This window comes from Odocoileus virginianus, chromosome 27 (assembly GCF_023699985.2).
Source record: "Odocoileus virginianus isolate 20LAN1187 ecotype Illinois chromosome 27, Ovbor_1.2, whole genome shotgun sequence".
In the NCBI taxonomy this organism is placed as follows: domain Eukaryota; kingdom Metazoa; phylum Chordata; class Mammalia; order Artiodactyla; family Cervidae; genus Odocoileus; species Odocoileus virginianus.
Genome location: NC_069700.1, coordinates 44,995,872 through 45,023,800, shown reverse-complemented (window position 1 = coordinate 45,023,800; position 27,929 = coordinate 44,995,872). Strand labels below are relative to the sequence as shown.

General features: G+C 40.2%; 1 protein-coding gene, 1 long non-coding RNA gene and 3 other non-coding genes across 7 annotated transcripts in view; 2 read left to right on the top strand and 3 right to left on the bottom strand.

Annotated features, from left to right (window-relative positions):
• GPX5 (glutathione peroxidase 5) overlaps nt 1-19,747 on the top strand; it is a 44,755-nt gene extending 25,008 nt beyond the window's left edge. The window contains exons 2-6 of one of the 3 annotated variants that reach the window (XM_070456885.1): nt 6,953-6,987; nt 9,793-9,946; nt 12,900-13,017; nt 13,496-13,595; nt 14,723-19,747. In XM_070456885.1, the coding sequence (XP_070312986.1) occupies nt 9,793-9,946; nt 12,900-13,017; nt 13,496-13,595; nt 14,723-14,929 (579 nt within the window). In that variant the 5' untranslated portion in view covers nt 6,953-6,987 and the 3' untranslated portion in view covers nt 14,930-19,747. Of the gene's footprint in view, nt 1-1,045; nt 1,134-6,906; nt 6,988-9,792; nt 9,947-12,899; nt 13,018-13,495; nt 13,596-14,722 lie in introns of those variants that run through there. The other 2 variants (XM_070456884.1, XM_020890408.2) reach the window with 2 other exon arrangements.
• On the bottom strand, nt 1,038-11,779 carry LOC139031493 (uncharacterized). Its single transcript, XR_011484008.1, has 3 exons — nt 11,739-11,779; nt 9,497-9,571; nt 1,038-1,123 (listed from the first exon to the last, which is right to left on the bottom strand). It is a non-coding gene; the product is annotated as an uncharacterized lncRNA (long non-coding RNA).
• On the top strand, nt 19,461-19,554 carry TRNAI-UAU (transfer RNA isoleucine (anticodon UAU)). The gene is made up of 2 exons: nt 19,461-19,498; nt 19,519-19,554. It is a non-coding gene; the product is annotated as a tRNA-Ile (tRNA).
• A 2,647-nt stretch (nt 19,748-22,394) lies between the features above and the next one.
• TRNAR-UCG (transfer RNA arginine (anticodon UCG)) lies at nt 22,395-22,467 on the bottom strand. Its single transcript has one exon. It is a non-coding gene; the product is annotated as a tRNA-Arg (tRNA).
• A 4,620-nt stretch (nt 22,468-27,087) lies between these two features.
• TRNAT-UGU (transfer RNA threonine (anticodon UGU)) lies at nt 27,088-27,161 on the bottom strand. Its single transcript has one exon. It is a non-coding gene; the product is annotated as a tRNA-Thr (tRNA).
• Between the last annotated feature and the right edge of the window lie 768 nt (nt 27,162-27,929).

The following is a 27,929-nucleotide window of genomic DNA, read 5'->3' as shown; positions in this document are numbered from 1 at the left end:
GGGACTTCCTGGGTGGTCCAGTGGTTAAAAATTCGCCTTGCAGTGCAGGGATCATGGATTCCATCCCTGGTCTGGAAACTAAGATCCCACATGCTGCAGAGAAAATAAACCTGTGCACCACAGCTCCTGAGCCCTCGCACTCTAGAACCTGTGCTCTGTGACAAGAGAAGCCACCTCATGGAGAAGACCACGAACCCCAATGAAGAGCAGCCTCCTCTATCTTTAACTAGAGAAAGCCCACACACAACAATGAAGAGCCCCTGCACCACAACAAAGACCCAACATGCCAAAAAATAAAACTAATAATAATAACATTTTAAAAAATAGTCAATACAAAAAAATAGACACTTTTGAAGAGGGTGGGAGAAGTTGCTTTATAAAATATCAAAATTCATTTTAAAAACTACATGTTTAAAAGCTACATTAAGCATTAATTTAAGGATAAACAAGTAGAACAATGGAAAGAAATAGAGAGCTCAGAAATAGATTTGTGTCTATGAGGACTCTTGATTTAGGACAAAGCATCTGCATGTACGTGCTCAGTCGTGTCCAGCTCTTTGCAACTCCATGGACTGTGGCCCGCCAGGCTCCTCTGCCCATGGAACTTTCCAGGCAAGAACACTGGAGTAGGTTGCCATTTCCTACTTCAGGGGATCCTCCCAACCCAGGGAATAAACCTTCCTCTCCTGCATTGACAGGTGGGTTCTTTACCACTGAGCTACCTGAGAAGCCCCCGATCATAAAGTACAATATAAAGTAATAGAAAAATAAAGGATGGTCTTTTAATAGTGATGATTCAATTGGATATATATGAGAAAAAAATTAGAACTTTATTTCTACCTTAAACAGGCATCCATCTGCAGTTGGTTAAATCCATAGATGTAAAACACATGGATAAAAAGGGCTGATTGTAGCAATTGTATTATGACATTTTCCATGAGGAACTTGAGCATCTGCAGTTTTTGGTATTTGTAGGGGCTCCTGGAGCCAACCTCTGGCAGATACTCAGGGATGACTATACCATTCACAAAATTCCAGTCCATCTAAGTCTTCAACTTCAGTGCCAAAACAAGAAATATAAGCACACCTTGGAGATACTGTGGGCTTGATTCCTTCCAGACCACTGCAATAAAGTGAGTCACATAAACTTTTTTGTTTGTTTCCCAGTGAGTATAAAAGGTATATTCATATTATACTGTAGTCTATTAAGTGTGTAGCATAAACACTGTGTCTAAAAAAACCCAAAACCCAATGTATATGCTTTAAAAACTAGTGCTCTTTGAAAAATGGCACCAATAGACTTGCTCAACTCAGAGTTGCCACAAACCTTCAGTTTATAGAAAATACAGTATCTGTGAAGTGCAATAAAGTGAAGGGCAATAGAAACAAGGTCTGCCTGTGCAAAGGAAGAATGACATTTTGAGGAAACAATGAGACAAACAAAAACGTGGGATATTTATCAGGGCAACTGAACTTCCGTCTTCAAAAATGCCATAAAAGAGAAACTTAATGGGATTGTTCTAGACTTAAAAGATATGAAGAAGACATAATCAATATCAACACATGAACCTTAGTGAATCTAGGTTTGAAAGAAAAGTTATTCAATCAATTTAAGAAGTATTGGATAAACTGCTTATTCTAAACCTGATCTGACTGCAACAAGGATAGAGACTGTTGTGGGGGCAGAGCTGTGGATGTGTCTAGCCTTGGCCTTGTGACTTGGAGGAGGCAATCTCTCCACTTTACTGAGCATCTTCTTCTCATGTATAGAGTTGTGGCCTGAGAAACATGACCCATAAGACACATTAGAGCTTAAAATTTGTAAAATTTCTGTCTTCCTACTCTTATTTCCTAATCATCTAGGGGTAATAACTGATCAAATCAATTTTAAGGGTGTTCAGAATCTCTGAAAATCTAAGAAAATAAACTAAGAATGTCAGCCTTAGAAGGGGCCTTGGTGATGTATTTTCTCAATGTCCCAGAGTTCTGTTGAATTGTTGGTGATGGATTGCAGTATGTGTTGGTGATATGGGCATATTTATTTTTTCTCTGGGAGTAGCAATGGCCTGAAACACAGACTGGAGAGTTTCCAGGTGGGAGGACATTTGAGTTTGAGTGGTGTGGGTTATTCCAATTCTTGTGGCTGTGCATGGACATAGAGCTCTCTCTCCCACGCCTTCCCCCAGCCCATTAAGACAGGGGTAATTGACAAGAACATCACCCAAGGGAGAACACATCCTTCCTCTCACTGCCTCCCCACCCCAACCTCCAAGAAGCAGAGTTCTTCCTATAGCAGGTTGGAAGAGGAAAGCTTGGCACAAGTGACAGACCCTTCAAAAGCCTGGGTGTCAGGGCCAGCTGTCTTAGTGAAGGCCCAGGGCCAGAATCAGCCTGGACCAGAGGTAAGCTTCCTCTTCATGTTTGAAGAAGGAGGCCAGAGGTTAAGAACACATGAGGATGAAAATTAAATGCAAAAGGACAGTGGTCTCTCTAGAACTTCCTTCCTTTTCCAAACATATATTTTATGGAGAACTGAACCTAGAGTGGAGAGACAAGTGGATTTGAAATAACTCAAGTTTACAGTCTAGGTCTACGCTGTTAATGAGACTTTACTCAAGTCACTTTCCCTCTTAACCTCATTTTTCCATTGAAAATCTGAGCAAATAATGCTTCTTCTACCTTTATAACTGGCTGATTGTGAAGGCCAGATGAAATCCTTGATGTAAAAGAGATTTGTCAACTACAAATTCCATATAAACATGAGCAATATAACTTTAAAATGGCAGGCTTAGGAGTAGACCCTATGTTTCACACTTGTAAGCCACACTTGCAACCCAATAAAATCCTAGAGACCTGAATGGGGATCTCAGATGACAATGAAGATTGTCTAATTCAGGGAAAATATCCAAGTAAATCTAAATGATGGACAAAAATCGCTAAATCATATTTGGGTGGTTGTAGAGGCTGTGATTAAATCTCGGTTGAACAGGTGGACTACATCTCAAAAAAAGTTTAACTTGTTTCCTCTATGATCAAAGAAGCTAACAAAGAATCCACCTGCCAGTGCAGGGGATATGGGTTCAATCTCTGGTCTGGGAAGATTCCACATGCTGCGGAGCAAGTCAAGCCCGCATACCACAACTACTGAGCCAGCATGCTGCAACGACTGACTAGAGCCTGTGCTCCACAAAGGAGAGGCCACTGCATTGAGAAGCCTATGCACCACAACTAAGAGTAACCCACCCACCCACCCACCGGCCAATACTAGAGAAAGCCCAGTTGTTATACTCGTGTAGCAACAAACAGCCAGCTCAACCAAATCAATATATAATAATAAATGTTGAATCAAAAAAAAATGAAACTAACATAAGAAACCTGGTGTTGATTTTCAGGTAGGATTAAGTCATTAACACAGGCTAAGACAGAGAATCTGAAAGGCTTTATTTCATTATTTAAATGGCCACCCAGTAGTTGTGTGACCTTTGGCAAACAAGTTATCCTCATAAGAAATCTACCTCAAGGAAATATTGGAGTCTGACTAGGAAAAATAGGCAGTTGTTGACACGTGTGGTTTTTTTAAAAAAATCAGATCTTATTGAATAATTTAGAGAGATCTTATTGTGTAATTTAGATCTGGACTGGTTTTCAAACTTAATCTGTGGCTCAGGTCTAAACATTTCTACCTAAAAATCTTGTTTGGTAAAAACTAATGAATTTGCTTTCTTGATCTTTCAATGGAAATAAATATATAGATAATCTGGGATAAGGAAAGTGGAATCCCTGAATAATTGGCCTCCAAGATCAAGAACTTAAATCCCAAGAGATATGTTTCAGGGAATGGAGAGTAGCTTGCCTGAAGGCTGAGACTATTGAGAGAGAAGACTGAGAAGGAGGCTGAGATCACAGGAGAAGTTTGGATACCAGGCTGGAGATTCTGGATTTGATTCTATAACAAATTGTTAGCCTTATTGGCTCACTATTGGTAGAAGGACATCATGAGACAAGTGTTCAGCAGCTCCAGTGGCAGCAGGGGGAAAGGAAAAAAGCATGGAAGGCAAAGAACTTGGAAGAGGGAAGACAAATAGGAAATGGCTTCAGCATTCCAGAACGAAAATGATATAGTCAGATAGACTACGACAGGAAGTGCCCCTCATGTAGTCCCACCTGCTGAGCTTGAGCTCCTAAACTTTTCCTTCTCCTGACTGGAGCTCTTATTTCCAGGGAAACTAAAACAATGAGACACAGAGATGGGAAGGCAGAGATTTTAGGCCACTTGATCTGATCTGCACACTCAGGAAGAATTATGATGAATGTTTCTCTTCTGCTCTAGGAATTAGTTATTGTGTGATGAGCAAAGATAATGTAGCTAATAAAGTAAGGAATTTATAACAACAGGAAAGAAGCAGAGTGTAATTCCACTTTGGATAAGTCAATTTTTCTATCTGAGCATCAGTTCCTTCATCTGTTAAATTAATGATGGGTATTTGCCTTGGGCTAAATCCAGTGTTAACTGTGACTGGACAAGGGCAGGAAAATCTGTGGGCAGGAAGGTGCCACAGAAGCAGGAAATCTGTATAGCTGCCCTAAAGGGCTTTAGGAACTCTGTAGCTGGGCCAGCAGTCATTGTTTTGGGCTCCTCCCTCTAGATTAGAGGCCTCTGAGAAGAGATCAGAAATCTGGGATAACAAAAAGCCTCTGTTTTCCAAGAGAATTCATGAATGCCCAGACTCCACCAGCAGCAAGAATTAAACCCTACTCAGACTTCAGTTTTAAGGAGGGGGAGGTAGCTGTTTATGTGAACCAGGAAGAGAGAGGGCTGGGGCCGGTTAAAAAAAGAGTAAGAACTGGAAAAGAAGACTTTTGTTGTTCAGTCACTCAGTCGTGTCCAATTCTTTGTGACCCCATGGACTGCAGCAAGCCAGGCTTCCCTGTCCTTCACCATCTCCCAGAGTTTGCTTTAAAGAAGACTTTATCATTTCAATAAACATGGCAGTTCGTATAGCTGAGCTCTCAGTGCAAATCCTATGGGAGGAGGAAGAGTGTGGGAGAGGGGTAAATACAAGCAAATCTGATCCTCTGCACCTAATCCAAATATTTTTCAACATCTCTTTGTTACTTATCTCCTTAGAGCACAGTTAGTTGCTAAACTCACCCTTCTAATCCCACAGCACTAGGAAACACATTAATCCTTATTTTAGTCATTTTGCCTTCTAAGTCATCTGACAACAGTTCTACCAAATGTTTTGTTGCAACATGACAAAGGTTGCCAACTTTCTAGTCTGTAGTAACTGTTGCCTTGCCACTCTTCCTCTCTGAGAGGTAGAAAAATGGGATTGGATGGGGACAAAAAATGTTTTTCATTAATATAAGAAGAGAATCATTGCACAGCCTAATGATGATATAATGCCATAGATTTTAAAGTGTGATTAATTCAACCCTTTAAATCTGAAATCCAAATTTAAAAAATAATTTTTTAAATTTCAAAGGGGTAATATATAATATACAGATGTTTTAAGAAGAAGAACAATATGCATATTAAACATATTTCACCTACAGGGAGAAGGGAATAAAAAAAACAATGAAGTTTGAGTATGAATATAAAACAAGAGGGGGGACCATGCAAGAACAAATAATCATGAATTTAGGAGTATGATTAACTCAAACCATAGCACTAGAGGCCCAGAAAGTAAAACCATACTGTAGATAAGAGGGAGAAAGTTATTAGTCAGCACCTCTGCCATGAGGTTTGTGGGAATTAGGTATATGTTACTTAGGTGAGAAACTCAGCAATTCCAAGTGCTCAAGGCCTGTTATATAAACTCATCTATTCAAAATTTTGGCTGATACTATTCAGCAGTGGTTAGAAACTTTTGCTGAATGGATGGGGGTTCTTAGGATGGTTGAGAGGCAAAGCATTTTTGTCCTTAGAGAAACATGAGTCTCACTTCCATTATTCTTCTTGGGCCCTGGGGCTTCCAGCAAATTAACAGAAGTGTTTGTGACTTCCAATACATTTATAATCATTTCAGAATAAAAGAATTTTTAAGTTACTTTCTTAAAAAAAAAAAAAAAAGCATTGTATTTAAAATGGCAGATTATCCTCCAAAAAGTTGGTGGCTATTACTTTCTGCCCTCACCTCAAGTATAAGAGATTTCTATACCAGACTGACACCTAGACTGGGTACCTCCATTCCTTTGAACTTAGGCCAATCTGATAAATGCAGAAGGCAACTTTTCTTGTTTCTACCTCTTTGATTATTGGCAAGGGAGAACACTGTATCCTACCACAGATGTCATTTGGTTTACTGTCTGGTGCCCAAGTTTCTCTTGGGCTGCTTGGTTTTTCTTACTGACTTATAGCATGTGAAAACATTTAATGTATAATGAACATATTAATGTGTAAAGATTTTTCCCTCCCTCAGGCCCAGTTTCCTTCTAACTCTCTTAGAGAGATCACATGTGATCCATTCTTTGATTTTTTTTAAGCTCAAATAATAATATTAGGAATAGTATTTGGAATATCCATGTCATGCGTTTTTGCATTGAGTTTACTGAGATGTCTGGGAGACTGTGTCTGCACCTAGACATGGCTATCCACTCAGAAAAAAATAGATAATAGTCTTGAAGGAATGTGGAGAGCTTGCCCTCACCTTTTCATAATTCTGCCAGAATTTATGTGAGTCCCAGGTCCTCATCGCACTAGTGAGCGCTGAGTGCTCACGGGGGTGTGTGTAGGTGAGGATGTGGTTTGAATTCTATGTCCTCTTGCCCCACTCATGCCCTAGAAATCCTTGCCGCCCTGCGATTGGCCTACATAGGCTTGGGCTAGTCCCTGGCAGACTATCCAAAGGTTACTGGGTGCCCAACGACCTCAGACTCTCAGACCAGTGATCTGAAGATACTATCATGACTGTACAGTTAAGGGCCTCTTGTCTTTTTCTCCTTTTCCTAGCCGGCTTTGTGCAGACAAATTCCAGTCTAGAGAAGGTGAGTGACTTCCAGAGAGGGTGGGACAGGGTTCAAATGTGGAGTCTTGGGTCCTGCTCCAAGATCCCACCCTCGGCCCTCCTTGTAAGGCTCTGACTTCTGCTTCCTCCCTCTAAACCTTTCTTCTCTTCTCCTTGAATCTTCTTAACTTCTATGGTGTTCCTTGAGCTGAGTATGGGTAGGGACAAGAAAGCCTTTTTACTGTGGTCCTTTCTCCCCTTCTTCTCCAGGTAGAGGTTGCCTGGACATCCCTCCAGCCACCCATCAGTATGCATCAGAGCTGGGTCTGAGGCACGGGCTGTAGTGGGCATCACAGTGAGTGGGGTCAGGGTTTGGAGGAAAGTTTGAGTTGAGTCATCTCAGACACAGCTAAGCAGGAAACATATGAAAAGGTGGAAAAACGAATGTGGAAGTTTTAGGGATGGATAAAATCAGAGTTATCAGAGAAACATAAAACATATGGAAAAAACTAATTGGAGGCCAAAACAATTGGATCTGAAGTTAGAAATCTTGAATTCTGGCCTCAGTTCTATTTCCAATTCATGGCTTATTGATAAAATTTTAAAAGTTGCCTTATTGTTAAAAATGTGTGTATAGCAATGGCAGGGGCAGTTTAGGAAAGAACAACAATAAACTAGAAGACCCAGAAGCAAAAAGCAATCAAAAGTTAGGGGCAAGCAAACTCTCATTCACATAATGGGTTATCATTTTTGGCCTTAGACAAGTCACTTCACCTCCATTAGTCTCTGCTTTCTCACCATAAATGTGTGTATGAGAGGATCTACCCACTTGTTCACCCAGTTATGGGGAGGAGGGGTGAGCAAAAATTATCGTGCATATGATGTGGTCTACAAATGCAACTCTAGTAAGATCTTCCTTCCTCTTGATTAGATAACCTCTTAAGTGATTTCCCTTATATTTGAAAGTTGATACAGTGTTTATGCTATCCCGTGCTGGCTACTTGGGTGTGGAGACCCTTGGCTGTAGAACTTGCTTAATAAAGGCCAAGTCTGGAGATATTTGAGACATATCATGCAGATCTAAATAAATGTGAAGTAAAAATGAATATCAGGAGTAAGCTGGACTGGACCTAGAGGAGTCTTCAAGATCAGAGTCTAAGGCCACGCATTCTGGTACCCAACATGATTTTCAGGAATTTTCATCACAGTAGCAAAGGCGGGAAAAAGGCAAATTCTTAAAAATGTTTAGCAGGGAACCAGGCATAATGGAGATAAGAATGGATACTCTGATATAATGTTCTGTTTATATATGTCTCAGTTTTGCTGGTGTGTATTTGTGCGTGCATTTAGGGAAAGGTGGAAAAGCCTGCATAGAGAAAATGCCTCTCCCTAGGAGTAAAAGCTAAGTAGCTAAGTGTGCTAGGGATAGAATCAGTGGTAGTTTGGTTTGGTTTTGTGTTGGATCACTCCTTTAGGTGGGGCAGATGGTGTCTGACTAAAATCTTTTATAGTCCTTGCACTTCCAGGGAGTCTAGTTTAATCCTAGTTTAAGTCTGGACCTTCCTTATTAGATTATGTCCTTCCCTCCTTTCTCTGGTCAGTACCTCTCTGCCTTTTTCTGACTGGGTGGTTTGGATGTAAGCTTTCTTTTCATATTTTGGGATTTTACATTCCCTATATTCCAGAAGCCATTTATAGCAGCTTCCCTGATACAAGGAAGGAAATCAGGATGTGCTGGTGAGCCCTGTGGAGTCAACACATTTTGGGTACTGAATGGACCCTGCATGGATAAAGACAGAGGAGAGATAAGATGAGATCTGTCTGTAGAGGAATTTAACCTAAGGACAGGCAATGAAAGTCCATGCTGAACTTATTTCCATTATGTGGCACTTTGCTCAAATATGTTCCATAGATTGGATAAGGATTAAGGTAGATGGAGCTGGTGGAGAAGGTAGGTATTAGATAGCTAGAGTACGATGGGTAAGGAGTTGGGCATGTGATAAGTTGGATGCTGCCAGACACAGTTCAGTGACCTGCTTACAGATGGATTTTTGAGCTCTCCATCTCTTTTCCTGGCAGCTACAAAAAGTTAGAATTTCATAGTATTGGCTTACAAGACCATCATATGAGTAACAGTGCATTGAAAGAGAAAACTACTCAAGGTAGGAGTAATATTAGATTCTAGAATGCTAAACCTAGAAGCCTTTCAGGATCTAATAGGAATCTAGACAAATGTCTTCATTTTTACCAGTGGGGAAACTGAGGGCCAAGGATGAGAACTTCCCAGGATCACAAGGAACTCTTAACAATAGACCAAGCTTCTGATTCCCAGGTAGAGCTCTTTCCACTCCACCATGCTGATGAGTGGGGCAGGAAGTCAGAAGACCTAGGGAAAGTTAAAGAAGTAATAAGGCTATCCTGAAATCTTTGGCAATTAAAAACCTTCCCTTCACAGAGGGAATCCAATGCCTTCAACCCAGAGACAAGGGGTAGCTTCATTTTCAGAGAAGCAAGAAAGGCAGTGTGCTTTTCAGTTTGACTTCACTTACTTCCAGGCCATCCCATTCCAGCTCATGAATCTCTGCTTTTTTCCATTCATCCAAGCAGTTCCTGGTATTTTACCTCTGCAAAGATAATAAAGAGATTTGACTGCCTGTTCCTCAAAAAAACCTTTGCCTTTCAAGTCACAAGACCTAGTTTCAATCTTGTCATTGACACATTAGATGACTTGTATTTGTTTTCTGGATCTCAGTTAATATATGTATTGTTCTTTGAATGGTTTGAAAGATTATACCGACATTAGGAATTATTATTACTAAAATTATGATTTTTTTAAATCTTCCAGATGGATTGCTACAAAGATGTGAAAGGCACCATCTATGATTATGACGCTTTCACTCTTAATGGAAAGGAACACATTCAGTTCAAGCAGTATGCGGGCAAGCATGTCCTTTTTGTCAATGTGGCCACCTATTGTGGTCTGACAGCTCAATATCCTGGTAAGAGTTCATAGACAAATCTCCTTGGGACTAATTTTCCAGCTTGTTATATTTTAAGTCATATTGGTATTATATTCTAATTTTAATTCTATATATCAAAATAAATACTCATGATCAAGGGACTTCATTCCCTAATGTCAGGAGTCAGCAAACTATGGTACACAGGGCAAATACAGTCAGCCTAATTTTGTAAATAAAGTTTTATTGAACACAGCCATGACCATTCATTTGCAGATTGTCTATGGTTGATATTATGCTGCAAGACAGAGTTGAGTAATATGAGTGTTGGTGCCAGAGGCCATCTGAAATGACTAATCTGAACCTTCACAGAAAACGTTTGCTGACCGCTTCCTATGTCCTGCCTCTGCTTTGCTCCTGAGATTTCCAGGAGAACCAATAATGTATTTGAGAGCTAGCAGCCTCTCTGAAGATTCAAGTCTTCTTGACAAATACAGGAGGTAGAATTGATGTTTTTGAGACTTTTCCAGGAACTTACAAAGACAGGGGAAAGAAAAAGGGGCTTTATACCTGGAGCCATTTGACTGGAGTGAGGGCTGGAGAGGAGACCATAAGAGACGTGAACGCTTGCTCTCCAACCTCAATGCCTCCTTCAGGTGTACATTTTTCCCCTCTCTGTGATTATTCAGGGTGGAATGTTATCTTTCTCATATGTTAGGCCATATTGATTAAAAGCCAATAAATAATGAACAAGACTAATTTTTATCAGATGCCTTTCTTATATTTGAACTAATAAGAACTTCATTTTTAAGTTTTTCATTATTATATTTTGAATAGGTACCAAACTGAATTGAGCTATATTCACAAGGCTCAAAATTAAAGGAATAAAAAAGTTTAGAGTAAAAAGCCTTTTCATCTCTTTCCCTTCCCTTCTGATGACCAGTATTATCATGTTTACAAAATACATATGTATTCTTTTTTTTTTACTTTTCTACCAATTGATGACATGTAATAAATGATGATGATGATGATAGTCACTCAGTCATGTCCAGTTCTTTTTGACTCATGGACTGTACCTGCCAGGCTCCCCTGTCCATGGGAGTCTCCAGGCAAGAATACTGGAGTGGGTTGCCATTTACTTCTCCAAACAAGTAATAAATACAACCTGCCAATTTGCTTTTTAAAATTAATAAGATACCTTGGAATTCGGATCATTTCCTCCCTCTGTTCTAAGATTGAATAATATTCTATAGGACCATACTTCATTTTGCCAGTTTATAGGGATTTTAAAAATCAGTTTATTCAGTTCCAACGCTGTATGTAATAGGTGCGAGAACTGGGGAATAGTTTCTCAAGAACTGGAAGACAGGTTTCCTAATTAATAGTCTGTTTCTTAGAGGAGTTATTATCTATAGTGACTAAAGACAAGAAGAGAGGATGTGGGGAAAAGTACTTAGGAACCATGTGGAAATAGGAAAGCAATCTTATATTGCAGAAAATAAAAATTAAAGGACTCAGAGGAGATATCCGCTGAACTGTTGCCTGAGCAGACTGTTCAGTTAGGGACTGGTTAGTGTTTGTAATGGAACTGAAGATGTCTGGCTCAAAAAGGGAGAAAATGAAGATGATTATAAAAGTCTGGGGAAACAAACTGAAAAACTTGGGGAAGGCAATTGGAAGCTTGTGTTGTGGTATATCAGTGAGGCTCTTTAGGTAGAATGCATCTTTAACATCCTAAAGGTTGTTAAAGAACACCAAAAACTCAACTTGAAATTTCTCTGGTTCTTTTTGCCCCTGTCAGATTTACCCCCCACTCCGCCCAGGGTGAACTAACCTGTGAAGAGAAGTCCATTCTTATTGTGCATGTCTTTTCCTTTAAGGAGAAAAAAAAAAAGATTTAATCTACCAATTAACCAATCAGGGAAGGCAAACTGATGGTCAGTGATGTTTAAATGTGGTTTTGTTTAAAATTAAAATTAAATTAAATTAAAATTTTCATTTTTAAATTGTGGTACAAAAAGACCAAATATAAAATTTACCATCTTAACCATTTTTAAGAAGACTGTTCAGCAGTGTTAAAAATATTCATTGTTGTGAAACAAATCTCTAGAACTTTTCTATCTTGCAAAACTGAAACTGTATCCATTAAATAACAGCTCCCCTTTCTCCTTTCCCCCAGCCCCTGGTAACCACTATTCTACCTTCTGTTTCTATAAATTTGACTACTGTAGATACCACATGTATCTACATGTATCTTACCTGCAGTATTTGTCTTTTCATGACTAGATTATTTCACTTAGCATAAAGATTCATTCATGTTGTAGCATGTGACATAATTTCCTTCCATTTTAAAACTGAATAATATTCCATTGTATATGGATAGACCACATTTTGTTTATGCATTCATCTATCAATGGACATCTGGGTTGCTTCCACCTCTTGATTTTTATGTATAGTGCTCCTATGAACATGGGTGTGCAAATATCTCTTTGAAACTCTGTTTTCAATTCTTATTCATGTATGCCCAGAATTGGGACTGCTGCTTTATGGTAGTTCTATTTTTAATTGTTTAAGAAACCTCCATGTTATTTTCCATAACAGTTATACCAGTTTACAATCCCACCAGCAGTGATCTGGTGAGCTTTAGAATAATAAAGATGACTGGGGAGACACCTCAGAATAATGTAACCAGAAGAATTTCTGGAAAGGAATCTGGGCATCCCTATTTTTAAGGAAAGGCCCCTGCCTGATTCTGATGTGCTGCAGACTTGGGAAATACTGCATTATAACAAATGGCTTTTGCATACATGTCTGGAGATCTAGTACCTCATTTCAACCCTGCCATGAACAGTCTTTCTGACTTAGATATTTTCCCCCTTTTCCTGGACTTCTGTTTTTCCCTCTGTAAAATGGGTATTTCCAAGGATCACTCTGTCTATATACACAAGGCAGGCTCTCTGGCCAGGCCACCATATTGTCCAATTTCTACCCATAGAATTGAATGCACTACAGGAGGAGCTGAAGCCCTTTGGCCTAGTTGTGTTGGGATTTCCCTGTAACCAATTCGGAAAGCAAGAACCAGGAGAAAACTCAGAAATTCTTCCAGGACTGAAGTAAGTGCCTACTTAAAACCCTACAGAGATCTGTCTCTGTCTACCTTTCCTCCATTTCCAGAGGCACTTCCCTTTGGGGAATTCCAGGATGGGCGGTGGGTTAATAGGCTTGGGGCACTTCCTACCTGATTTTAACCTTTCCTCCACTGACGTGAGGCTGGCAGTGTCAGAGCTGCTCTCCCCTTCTCTGGGAAGTGAGACCTGGATGGATGGTGGAGGAGTGGGAGCACAGAAATGGCCCCTGGTGTTGCTGGTACAGAAACAATACAGATGGGAGACAGTGACAGCATGTGGAATAGAGAAAAATAAAGTGTCAGGGAGCCCAAAGTTTAACAATAGTCTTATTTTCCCTTCCCAGCCCTGTTTTCTATATCTCCACATCCGTTTCCCTTTTTTCATAACCTCAAATCCTGGTACCCTATTATAATTTTCTCTCTTATATTCTGGAGCTTCCTGGGAACACTATGGTTCATTGCAGGTATGTCCGTCCAGGAGGAGGATACGTACCTAATTTCCAGCTGTTTGAGAAAGGGGATGTGAATGGTGAAACAGAGCAGAAAGTCTTCACCTTCTTAAAGGTGAGTTAAATTACTGGCCTAAGCTTTTTCTTCCTTAATATTCCTAACGTAGAGTTGGTATGGTAGAAATGGATGTAAGGGCTCCTGCCTGGAGGAGGGGTTGGACTCTTTGGAAGAGATCTCCTTATAAGCATAGGGACTAGGGTTAAATTTTTTAGTATCTGTGATGCTCTGGCTTTGTGGTACAAAGCATTGTGTAGAGTGCCACCTTTCACTGGGACCACTCTTTTGCTCATTGACATTCATTCATTCAAGGGACATTTGTTGAGTGCCTGCTATCTATAAGGCAGTTTGCTAAACAATAAGGGTGTAGAAATGAACAGACGCAGTCCCTGTTCCTTGATGAGTTCATACTGGAGAAGACACACACACACACACACACACACACACACACACACGGCAGATTGCATAATACAATGCAATAAGTGCCTTTTATGAAACACTGGCTCTTAGATACAGAGAACATGAGAGCTAAGAAGGGCCCTTAAAGATCATCAGAGTTCAGTGTTCTTAAATGCTGGACTGTGGGCCAAGGTTGACCCATGCTGAGATTTTTATATATACTCAGTAAACTGAAAAAACAGGGCAATGTAAGGAGGGTTTCATAAACATCAACTGATTTATAGAGCTGCCCTTTATTCTAAGATTAGGACACATGTGTAATTTATTCTTATAATTATCTCTTTAAAACTAAATGAAGTAATGGTGTTTTTAAATTTTTCTCTTATTTTTCAAAACAAAATATTGGAACTCCATATTGGCCTCAAAAGGTATTTTCGAAAGATGACTGGCCCATAAAGCATCAAGATCTAGGAAACCACATTCTAATCTATTCTCTTTGCAGAAAAGGAAATTGAAAGCTAGAGAGGTGACATATCTCATTCATAGGAACAGGATTTTGTGATGGGGTCACAGGGAGAAACAGAAAGAGGGAATAGATTTTTGCTATAATATCTAAAACTTTTTGGTAGTTAGCATGGTTGTGATTCAGAGAATATATTAAGAATCATAGGAAATGAAAATATCTCAACATAAGAGGAAGTGGATTATCTGTGGGTGAAAATAGCCTGGATCATCCATGAGCAGAAATGATTCCGTCATTTCTCTTTTCCATCTCTCTGCTGCAGCAATCCTGTCCTCACCCTTCTGAGATTATGGGCTCAATCAAACATATATCCTGGGAACCCATCATGGTCCGTGACATCCGCTGGAATTTTGAGAAGTTCCTAGTGGGACCTGATGGCGTCCCTGTCATGCGCTGGTTTCATCGGACTCCAGTCAGTACAGTCAAGGCAGATATTCTGGCATACATGAAACAGTTCAAAACCAAATAAGATCAAGTTGGGGGCAGGAGCCATCCTGCTTCTTTACCTGAAGACCTGTTTAAAAAAAAAATCTTTTCTCTACATTCTCTTTCTAAATGCCCTCCACTTGACTAAATCACCTCTATAGTGCCAAAATTCCCACTCTCTATCAAGTAGATTTATGTTCAGAAGGCTACTACTATTTCTCCCTGCAGGAGTATGTGGGTAAGAGAAAAGAATGGAAACCCTAAACCCTCAGCTATCTGTTACAAGTTTAATAAAGCATATATATATATATATATATATATATATATATATATATATATATATATCCCAGAGGAGGGCATGGCAACCCACTCCAGTATTCTTACCTGGAGAATCCCCATGGATAGAGGAGCCTGGCAGGCTGAAGTCTATGGAGTCACAAAGAGTCAGATATGACTGAGCGACTAAGCACAGTATGTATGTGTAGATATCTACACATATTTATATATATCAAAGGAAAACCATTCATCCATGAGGATAGGCCAATTTGCCATGATATCCTGAAAAAGAATGTTCCTACACATTCTGAGTCTTCCTTCCCTCTCTACCCTAAATGTGTAGAATTGACAATGTGGTAAATAGCCATACAATTTAAGTTCTACTTCATAACATTTGTCTTCCCCTAGAAGAAACATGTGAAGTCAATTTCCAAATATTTTCAGATCAGTCTTTTTCCATGACACCCCACCCATCCCTGCCTCCACTGATCTGTTACTCTTGTAGGAGCCCTAGATAGAGTGGGAGCAAGAAATCACCTCACATGAAGGAAAGAGTATCTCCATGATGGTGGCAGACAGAGCCTCTTTCTAATTCGGACCCTACAAAAACTTTCCTCTGTCTGATCTTTAGTGTATTCAGATTATGACACTTGGGCAGAGCATCCTTCGAAAGATAGGCTTTCCCTTCTCAACCCTAGAACCCTTAGCTTCAGAACCAGCCCTGCAACTATCTCCAATAAAATGTTTCCTACAGCATCTGGAATCACTGTGATGGTTTTCAAATCCTATCTGGAGCTCAAACTCATTTTATCTCTCTCTTCTTCTTCACTGTGACTGTCACAGATGGTGTATTGACTAAATACCTGGACCCTTTGGATTGAAGATTTACCTTCCTAGATCCTTGGAAGGTTGTTACCTGATGACTCTCAACTGTCATCCTTCTTTAGGAATTGTCTCAGGTCAAGGTCACATTTCATTTCCAAGGGCAGCCTATATCCAATTACTGGTCTATGAGAGGTATAACAGCCCAGATCTGACTTCTCAACTTGGGACGTATCTAAAGGGCCCATTCCAGTGGTGGAGCGCCCCCCCCCCCCCCCAGGAGCAGTCAAATGCCCTTTTGCACTTGCACTGCAGCTCAGTTTTTTCCTCTGACAAATTTTGATTCTTCATTGCTTCTCAGGTGGTCACCCTGAGATAGTGCCCCTGTAAAGTTTCTGAATGCAAATCCCCATCTTGGAGTCTTTCCAGGGAACACAAAATGCAGTAGTTGATACCAAAAGTATCTGAGAAAGAAAATGCTAAGATGAGGTTTTTTTTTTGGGGGGGGGAACCCATGCAGCAAGTGGGGATATTAATTCCCTGACCAGGGATGGAACCCATGCCCTTGAAGTGGAAGTACAGTGTCTTAACCACTGAACTGCCAGGGAAGTCCCTAAAATGAGATTTTTGAAGCTGGATTATCCATCTGGTTGGCAGTAAAGGGATTGGTAGAACACAAACAGCCACTGGCACAAAGTAGCAATTTTTAAAACTTTTACCCAACCTGAACTGAGATGCTCTACCGGTGGATATGCAAAAGCAGATGTGATGTATCAGATGCTTGATAAATGTGGGAGAGATGGTAATAATAATGTAATAGAATTCTTCAGTAGAAGAAACTGATGCCTTGGAGAGAGATGATTAAATGCTGAAGATGATATCTCATCAAATAAAGTGAAAGTCACTCAGTTATGTCCAATTCTTTGGGACCCAGGCCAGAATGCTGGAGTGCGTAACCTTTTCCTTCTCCAGGGGAATCTTCCCAACCCAGGGATTGAACCCAGGTCTCCCACATTGCAGGAAGATTCTTTTACTAGCTGAGTCACAAAGGAAGCCCATCAAGTTGAGGCTAATGTGAAAGCCAGAGTCTCCATAGGAGGGTATAAAGAAACTCTCATATCCTGCAACTCAAGGGCACAAAAAACTAAGGTTCAGTTCCAAGATTTAATCACAGGAATAGTAGGACTCCAAAGTAGGTTAAATTCTCAAACTAGATTATCTTCTATGCCTAGGTCATGGCCTCAATTGGAAAAGAACAGAATATTGAGACATTGGATGGAGACATCTGGTGGGATGCATTGTTGTTGCTGTTGAGTCGCTAAGTCATGTTCAACTCTTTGTGACCCCATGGACTGTAGCCTGCCAGGCTCCTCGGTCTATGGGACTTCCCAGGCAAGAATACTTGAGTGGGCTGCCATTTCTTTCTCCAGGGGATGCATTAGAACATAGAAATCTCCAGATTTCCCAAGATCCTTTGAGCTTTTTAGAAGTAGCCCAATCTTCCTTATCAAGGGTTAGTTAGTCCTTCTTCCTTGAAGACAATGCAGAGATCTCTCTTCTGCCAAACATGTACCTCTGCCACCCATTCAGCATCCTTCCATACAGAACTAAATTCTAAGTGTTCTGGATCAAGGAGAGTAGAATGCAAAGTTAGTTGATGTAGAATACACTGATACTAGAGCATTCTCCTAAAGTACAGAATTTTTATACGCTGGCAAGAACTCAACGTACTGTTAGGATTCTCCTGCTTAAAAAAGCAAGAGCTCTCACTAAATATGGTAAGAATGTCAGGACTCTTGAGATTGATGGCAGAAAGAGGGATCAAAAAATCAAAGAAGTGGGCATGCTAGAGTGGATTTACCATGTAATACTAGAAAACCCACTAGAGGAATGGGTAACAGGAGAGCCAAAGGATATTCTGTTTGGGGGTGGGAGAAGGCATGTACCGGGAGAGAGACACTACCATTACTAAGAAGTTCCATGGTGAGTGTCCTCTATTGGCCCTGCGCTGGTGATACGAGATTCTGCTACAGAAGTGGCTTCACTGACAGCAATGGGAATTATAGGATCTTGAAACAATTCATGCCAGAAATAGCAGCACTCAATTGGTCAGAATCTGGTCGGTCTGTGCATGTGCATGCACCAGGTGTGGGTGGGCAAAGTTACTGTAATGAAAGACAATTTCAGAGAGGTAGCCAACTTTGTAGTGTTGAGATGGTTAATAAAATATAGCATCCCTAGAAACAAAATAGCTGGGCAGCCAACAAGCATATCGCTGTCTACACAGAAGAAATCAAGGATAATCAGAAGACTGAGGGTAGCTGCCCCAGTTAAAAATAAAATCACAATACCTTGCCCAGTTTCTGATCTTAAACCAGTTTTCAGATCTGACCTCTTGGATTAAAGAAGAAGCCAAGTCCTGAGGACCCTGCAGTGCCACTGAAAATATCTAGAATATAATTCCTCCATTTCTTTCCTAAATGGACTTATATCCATTTACTCAACAATCATAGACTCAATAAAGAGAAAAACCCTCAAATTTCAAGGACTGTTGGAAACAAGGTCCAAGTGAATATTGATATGGAAAGACCCAAAGTGTCATCACAGCCCCTCTGTTAAAATGGAGGTAATGGGGGTCTGGTTCACACTGTGTCCACTCAGGCCATGGATCCATCTGGTGGAAGTTTCTTTTGTCCCAAAATGTATAACTAAAATGAAAAAAGCTTGAAATGAACCACAAATATAAACAATATATTTCTCTGAGTATGAGACTTCAGAAAATTTTCAAGTTACCACCTTTTTGTTTTTCTGCATTTCCTTAGTCTGTATTGCATTTAATATAGTTGATTTAAACTTAGTACATTTAAAACAGTGCTTTTTCTAAAGGAAATATTAGCTCTGTGAATGTTTCAGGATAGCAAAGTATTTTAACATTCTTAAGTTAAAAAACAGTGACTGGGTCGGGGTGGGACAGGTGGCATCTGAAGGAGAGGGAAAGTCGGCCGAGCGTAGGGCAGAGCCCAGACAGAGGTGATGCAAGAAAGCAGAATCGCTGAGATGAAAAGTCCCGGGGAATTCGGAAGCAATGAAAAGGCACTGTGGTCTTACAGATGGAGTACACACTCCTGAGTGGAAAGCTTCCTGCTTTTGTGGAACCAATGTAACCCCCCCCCCCCCCATTCAAATGCTTTCAAAGAAGTCTGAATTTAGAGAAGCCGTGGGACTATGAGCGGAAAATCAAGATGGAGATGACTGCGACGCTCAATCGCGGCTGCATCTCTGTACTGTGGGGGAAACGGCGGCAGACTGGCTGATACCAACTGATCAAAGACTGCTGCTGTGAATCGCATATCAGATTCAAAGAGAAAACCCCGTATCAGAAGGCGCCATTTTATTCATAATATTGACTACCTTAAATAAGTCTTCATCTGTGAAAGTATATTCACTTACACCTGCCCAAACCCCTACCTAGCAGAGCTCCAGTGGCGCAATCGGTTAGCGCGCGGTACTTATAAGACAGTACGTTTGTGAGCAATGCCGAGGTTGTGAGTTCGAGCCTCACCTGGAGCAAATTTTACTACTCTCTAGCCACATGAGACAGGTTAAATTTGAGGTCCCCACAAAGAGATCAACGGTTGGGATTTACATACTAGAGCTTGGCTGTGGTTTGTCTTCAAATTCTCTGTTTACGGTCGTGCATGGTTAAGTACTATCCCGCTGATTTCGGTGCCTTCCTTCTTCCGACACTTTGGCAATTTAACTTTTGTCTCTTGCCAAGACTTTCACAGTAATAAACTACGTCTGACTTGTCAATTATGTGAAATGTGGACGATCTTAGTTTTTAAAAATATCTCAGTGGGAAATTTCCTGTATTTGAACCTGCTTTCCTCAGTTTCTTCACTCATCGGGGCTTCCTCTAAGGTGCTTATTACTCTTTGTAAGTCCATGCAGCTTGCAGATATATCAGACACTCAGGAACTCAGTCTCAGGAAAGGAGTTGAACCAGGAGTCTGTGTGTGGGCCACTTAATCTCACCTTCTGGATCGTAAACATTATCAGAGTCATCCTGAGACAAGGACATGGAGCTCTCTGGCTTTACAAAAATTTATAATTCAAATGCTCAGCACTATCAGTGCTTTTTCAGCTGCCGCTACATTTTGGAGTGCTTATATTCTCCCTGGCCCCGCCCTGGGCTGCCCACTAGGTAAAGGTGGGTTCAAAACAAGGTTCACAGACCAATTCAGATTACACTGGTAAAGTGATAATGGATAATTTACTTACCAAGATATATCAATAGTGCTATTGTATACTATTACTATTGTGAATAGTAATATTCACAGTGCTGTTTTTAGTGTTAAATGAGATAACAAATCATTGTTTGATTGATTGATTGTTGTTGTTCAGTCACCAAGTCCTGTCACAAATTCCCATTATGCATGTCCCTTTGGAATATGATTGTGCAGCAGCTACCACCGAGAGGTGGAGTCTATTTCCCTCCTTGTATGTGAGCTGACCTTGTGATTTGTCCAATAGAATGCTGTGGTAATGATGTTGTGGGAGTGAGGTTGTGGGAGTTTCAATATAAGGGTTCAAGAGCCTTATAACTTCTCCTCTTGCCATCTTGGGACCCTGAGACATCAGGTGAAGAAATCCCACCTTACTTCCTGAAGGATGGAAGATCATGTGAAAAGAGAGTCCCAGTCATCCCAGTCATTCCAGATGACATCCCAGACAGTGAGTGGGAACATTTTGGACCATCTAGTCCCAGTCAGGCTACCAGATAACTGCAATCAATGAGTGACCACAAGCAAAACCAGCAAAGGAATTGCCTAGTTGAGCACAGCCCAATAACTGACCTGCAGAATTGGGAACTAAATGTTGCTTTAAGTCACCCACAAAATTTGGGTGAGGTTTGTTACAAAGATGTAGATGACTGACATAAGCATTTAGCATGAAATTAGACTCCATAACAAGCAAACAGATTGATTTAGTGAGTAAAATTACCCATAAAGAAAAGCCCAAGTCTAGACATCTTTACTACTAAATTCTAGTTTTTAAAAAATTGATACTAATTCTTTACAGACTCTTGTAAAAATTGGAAAAGGAAGCCATCATTACCCTGATGCTAAAGTCAAACAAAGACATCATGAGCTAAGAAAACTACAGACCAATATCTCTTATAAACATGGACATAAAAATTCTCAACAAAATACTAACAAACAAAATCCAGCAACAGATGAACATATTACAAAAGGACATGAGGAAACGTTTGAGGATGGTGTCTGTGTTCATTATCTCTTTTGTAGTGGTGGTTTCATGAGTTATACATGTGTCAAACTATAAGTTTAAATACAAGCAGTTTAAGGAAATTATGCCTCGATAAAGCTGTTAAAGAAGTACACTCATGGGAAAAAATCATTACAGCATTCGGCATGAGCAGTTGTGGATTTTTTTTTTTTCTTTCTGTCTCTTTTTCCTATTCTGTGGAAGAGTTGTGTCTGGCTAGACTTATTTATTCTTTGAATGTTTTAAAGAAGTTCGTGGTAAACGGAAGGACATGTAATTTTCTCAGTAGGAAGACTTGACAACTAATTCAAAATATTTCAGTTTAAGACCATTTAAAATTGCAATTCCTACTTGAATCTAATTTGAACCGTCATATTGTTCTATGAATGTGTCCATTACACCTAAATATTCAAATGTATTTGACCACGTTCTTTCCACTTGTGCAGAAGCTGCTCCCTCTTTATTATAATTTGCCTGACAGGTCTCTTCTCATGGTTCCAGGTTTCCGTTTTAACCCTGGCTCCTCAGATACTGCTTAACGTTCAACTAATTCATCCCGCAACGCATGGGAGAACCCACAGCTGGTCTCTGAGACCCCACAGAAAGACGGTGCACCTCTCAGGTGGCATCCACGTGAATCAGGAGCCAGCTCCTCTAAAATGTGGCAAGTTTTCCTGTCGAAAGGGGGCGCCATTTACACTGATTTACAAAAAGCAAATCTCAACATTTTCAGCGTCGAAGTACAGAGCGGCACCTGAAAACCAATGGAAGAGTCGTACTCTAAAATAAGAGACGTCCAGACACTGCCTGACGAGGAGAGCAGAATTGCTTGACATTCGTGCCTTGTGGCACCCACCTCACTCACTGGGTCCACCCAACCCCCTGCAAGAGGGTCCAAAAGACCAGGGCTGGCGCTCTTCGCAGTCCCCACACCTGCATGCCTGCCTGACCAAGGACTCCTACAGTGAAAAGGCTCGATAGAGAGGGCTGGCGCCGACCCCACTTACTGAATCACTTATACCCAAGGGGAGAACTCTGGAGTGCTCTGATGCTATAATTTGGGATTTGAGAGCTGAGACAGTGATATCTGTGTAAAGGTAGCAGGAGTGTGAAAAAGGAAACCACAACCACGAAGGGATTCGAACCCTCAATCTTCTGATCCGAAGTCAGACGCCTTATCCATTAGGCCACGTGGTCCCCTACTTCTAGAACGAAGGAAAATATTACAAGTATTGAGAATCTGGGCTATTCTTGTTACTGTAACTCTTTTGAAAAGATACCTTTCCCATCAATTTTACTTAAAAGATGGTGTCATTGGTACAAAACCCAAGTAACTTTTTTAAAGAAGTTATGGTTAGAGACTAGGGCAAAATGGAAATTCCGCTTTTCTCCAAACTCTACCCTTAGCCTGACACCAAATTTCTTTTCTGAACAAAATTTTACACTTGCATTGTAATGCCTCTTCAATCGGTTGATTAACCTGTTTAAAAAAAAAAAAAAGAAAGGATTGAAATGTCGTTCTGTAATCACGGCTACAAAGGCTCGATTTACCTTCAGAATGAAGACAAAGTCAAAATTAAGACCCTATCGGAATAAGTGAAAATTACAAAAAAAAGAAAAGAGCGCTCCTGGCATCCTCTCAGCTGGGCGCCCAATCCTGCCAAGACGTCTTCAATTAGGATTGAATTGAGAAGCGTCTTCCTAGGCCTGGCCCTTCTTGGAAACCACGAAGAACAGGCCCACTGAGTACCCTCCAGGGACACCTTAGTAAAAACCCCAACGATTGTACTTACTGAGCAATTAGAAAATGTCCCTCCTCGTGTGCAGTCAGGGTTGCGGGGTTGTGTGACTGAGAGGGAAGGAACCATTCTTCAGGTTAGAAAGGTTGGATTTTGAGTCAGTTTGTTGTGGTTGTCTGGTTTCTTTCCGGCTCATTTCCCCCAGCCACTCTCATCTCAGCGGATCTCGACCCCCCCATTAGTGATGGTGAGGGCGAGGAAAGCACAAGGGTGGTGGGAAGGCGCCGGGAGGCCTGGAGGCGTTACCACACCGCCTGCTTTGGACCCTGTTCCTGAGGGGTGCGGTGGGCGCGGTGAAAGCAACCCAGCTGGAATCTGAGGCATTTAAGGGGCCTCATTCCCCATTATTAGGAACTGCGAGGGCCTGATTTTGGTCTTCATCCAACCTGCCTTCTCAGAGCATTCGGGCTCCCCGCCCGGAAAAGTTGAGATTACATAGATTTTTCACAATTTAGAGATGCTGGAGAAACAGCGTTTTCTCAAAAGCTTCTGAGCACTGACTGCACCCTGAAGAGGCTGCTCTCTTTTGCTTGCTTTCCAGGAAAGCACCATCCCGGTTCCCTGGGCCACAGCAGGTTAAAGTGACAGACTGTCTGGGGTCTGTCCTTAATCCAGCCTTCAGTAAGCATTCCAGGAACTGAAATCTAAAAGATGAGAAAGGTTAGCAAAAAATAAAATAAAATAAAAAGCAAAAGAAGAGTATATCCAAAAGGTGGATCAGAATGTGCAAAGGTGTAAGAAATTTTGCCCAATTAGTTTGAAGTTTTAAATGAAATCGTAAATTCTGCAACAACAAAACATCAATTAAATTTCACTAAAGAAAAAATAGCAAATATGAATAGTCCCAAACCATTAAATTAAACCATAAATACTCAAAAATTTTTCCCGCAGAGAAAACTCCAAACCCAGATACTTTAATCTGAAAGTTCCCATGACTGAGGGACTGAACTGAACTGAACTGATTCTCTACTAGACAAAAGGAAAGCAAAAAAATAAAAAGCTGTGATGAGTAGAAAGGAAGAAACAGAACTGACTTTTTCTTTTTGACAGATCGTGTTGGCAACCTACTCCAGTATTCTTGCCTGGAGAATCCCATGGACAGAGGAGCCTGGTGGGATCACAAAGAGACACAACATACAAATACTTATGTACAAAGATCAAACAGAAAAATTATTATAAATAGTGTCAGAGTTTTACCACATTTTCATGACAGCTATAAAAATTTAGTTATATGCAATAAAGAAATATCTAGAAATCACACAAAATGATATATTATGATAATATTTCAATAACAAGGAAACATTCCAAAACAAATACAACATGGTTTCATGTATAGAAACTACAAACTAAGCATATTAAATAATCTGTTGTGTTAAATACATGTATTAGTAGTAAAGCTTAAAAGCAAGGGACTGAATGGGAGGGAGGCTCGAGAGGGAAGGGATATGTGTATACTAAAGCTGATTAGTGTTGTTGTACAGCAGAAGCTAATACAAAATTGTAAAGCAATTATATCCAATTAAGGAAAAAAAAAAGAACTAAGGATGCAACCATGTGCATGAGAAATCTTGGGAATAAAGTATCCAGTCCCTTCAGATGGCTGCAACCAGTTCCTGGCTGAAAAATTAACTGCAACCCCATGAGAGACCTCCAAACCAGTGCCACCCAGCTAAGCTGCTTCTAGATTTCTGATGCACAAAAATTGCTTGAGAATAAATGTTTATTGCTGTTTTAAGGTTTAAAAAAAAAAGGCAAGAATGATAATCACAAGCATTAATATAGTAGTTATCTCAAGTGAGAGAGAGATGTGAAGTTGAGTGGGGCAAACGGAACTTATAAAATAAAGACAATGTTCTCTTTCTTAGTTGGTGGCTTTGTTTTTCTTTTTAAATTATCTTTAATTGAAATGTAACAAACATGCAGGAAAGTGTCCAAACAGAAGCATATACAGAATACCTAATTTATGTAGATGTATATCTGAATATATATGTATGTGAGTGAAAGTCATTCACCAGAATACTGGAGTGGGTAGCTCTTCCCCTCCCCAGGAGGCCAACCCAGGGATCGAACCCAGGTCTCCTGCATTGTGGGTGGATTCTTTACCAGCTGAGCCACCAGGGAAGCCGTTATATATGTATATATAGATGTATATATCACTGAATATTTACAAACAGAACATGTCTATGAACTCTCAGATCTTTTGTTCCAATTTATTGCCACTATTTCTATCAAATTGAATCAAGAATTAAGTTTTGTCCCCTAGGTTGTCTGTGTCAAGAAATACCAGAAGCCCCTCTCACGTGCCTCCTAACTACTTTCTTCTTAAGGGTAATCACATTTTGGATTCTGATATCATCTATTAGCTTTGCACATTTTAAATAACATATAAATAGAATTTTATAATATGTACTCTCATGTCCAGCTACTTTTGTGCAGCACTATGAGGTTCATCCATGTTGTTGTATTCAATGATGCTATTTGTATTTTTATATATATAGTCATACACATATATAACAATATTGTATTAATATGCCACAATTTATCCATCCTAGTGGTGGATATATGAGTTATTTTCAGTTTGTGAAAATTGTGAATAGGGCTGTTAGGAACACTTTTGTATATGCTTTTCTGTGGACTTGTACACAGATTTCTATTGAAAACTGTAATTAAGAAATTGACCCCATTTCTGATATTTGCTGACAGCTTTCAAGACCCATCACCCTCACATCAAAGCCAGCCCATAGAAAGTGCTTAAGCTCTCTCAGAGAGAAAATCAAACCATGCTAGTCCTGATTCTCACTTAGGAATCTTCATTCCCCTCTCCCCTCCACAGCCTGCCCTCTAGCCCTGTAAAAACCAAAGCCCATCACCCCTCCTTGCTCTTCCAAGCCATTTTTGGACTTACCTGAGAGCCTCCCCTATTCTCCCCAGAAAACTTCATTATGTGAAAGATAAATGTTTTCATATCTCCCTGGTACATATGTAGCATTATCGATCTTGCCATTTGAATCATTTGGGTATGGTGAACATTTCATTTCAGCTGAATGATTGTAAGATAGATGTGCACTCAAGAGTGGACTTACAGAGTCACAGCAAGAGAATTTACTACACTTTTTTTGGCAAGCGGCATATATGATTTCCATATATCTGTAATTACATGTAAGAGAAATGGACAAACTGAAAATGGGAAAAAATAAAATATGACAAACTAGATAAAAAGATAGATGAAAAACAATTATCCATAACCAAACAAACTCGGCTGGTGAATGCAAGACTCTATTTCAACTCTATTTCAATGCTATAGAAATGCTAGTGACAGTCGGGCTAATGAAAAAAAATTTTATGTTGATTCAGGTTTTCTTTTGTTTACAGAGAGTTTCTTTTTTTAATTGAAGTATAATTGACCTACAAATTATATGTTAGTTCCAGTTGCACAATATGGTGATTTGATATTTCTATTACAAAATAATTACCATGATAACTCGAGTTACCATACAAAAATACTACAATATATATATATTTTTACTGCCTTCATGACTGATTTATTTTGTAACTGGAATTTTGTGCCTGTTAACCTCCCTCAACTATTTCACTCATCCCTCCACGGCCCTCCCCTCTGACAACCACAGTCAATCTATGTTGCCCACAACTGCGAGAATGTGCATGTTCAACACCTCTCTTGACCCCTTCCGGGATGGGGACAACCATCCCATAATGGAGGTGAAGCGGGTTTATTTATTTCCCCAGAAGATGACCTTCGCAAGCTCACTTGCCTTTTTGTGACGGGAAGAAGAGGGTTGCAGAGATTTATGATCATTCTTAGGGGTCTGCCCTAAGAATAATTTATGATTCTTCGGGATAGGGAGGAGGCAGGGGGTTGGTACTTCCGTGAGGGGAAGGAGTGTTTATGATCATTCTTAGGGGTCTGCCTTTTTCAGGATCGGGAGGAGGCAGGGGGGTGGTATTGTATTAACTGAAATCTTCATCCTTTCCTCAGGAACAAAGAGGCGTGCAAAATAGGCCCTACTGGGATTCGAACCCAGGATCTCCTGTTTACAAGACAGGCGCTTTAACCAACTAAGCCATAGAGCCAGTCAAACAAGAACCTCTGAAAGAACTTTAAATCAATTTTTTTTGTTACTTTGAAAAAGATACAGATCTTTTCTAATCTTACTTGTATACAGGTTGTGCCCATTTCAGTGACTGAACAAAGGGCTTGACAATGTGATGATTACTATGCCTCACAGCGACATAAAAGTTAAAATGAGGCCACAGACACCACATCCGAGTCCTGAATTTGACTACTGTAATACAATATAATGTATTGTAATACATTATATTTCTATAGCACTTTGGAATTTACCAAAATTTACCTCTCTGAACATCAAAGGCAATCCCAAATACTGAGCATATTATCATTTCTATTTTATATTCAACTCCAAAAACGTTTAAGGACTTGTTCAAGTTTGCACAGATAGCGAAGAACTGGAGTTAAGACGAACTCATTTTCTGATGCTAATTCATTACCATCTGAGTCACCAGGGAAGCCCTCTGATGCTAATTCAACCACATTGTCAGTACAGCACTTTCGCATGCTGTAGAAACAAACAACTCCAAGAATCATGGAAGCTTAGAGTAACACCCTGCTCCTGCTATTTGTCTACCGGGACTCCGCCCAGGATGAGGGAACCATCTTTACCTGAAACATTGATGGTCTCTTGACAAAGGAAGAAAAAAAGTATGGCAAATCAAGAACTGTTTCTTGGTGCCCAAAAGTACCATGTCAATTCTGCTCACATTTTAATACCCAGAGTGAAATAAATCAAATCTGGTATCTGTGGAGTGAGGCAGTACAATCAT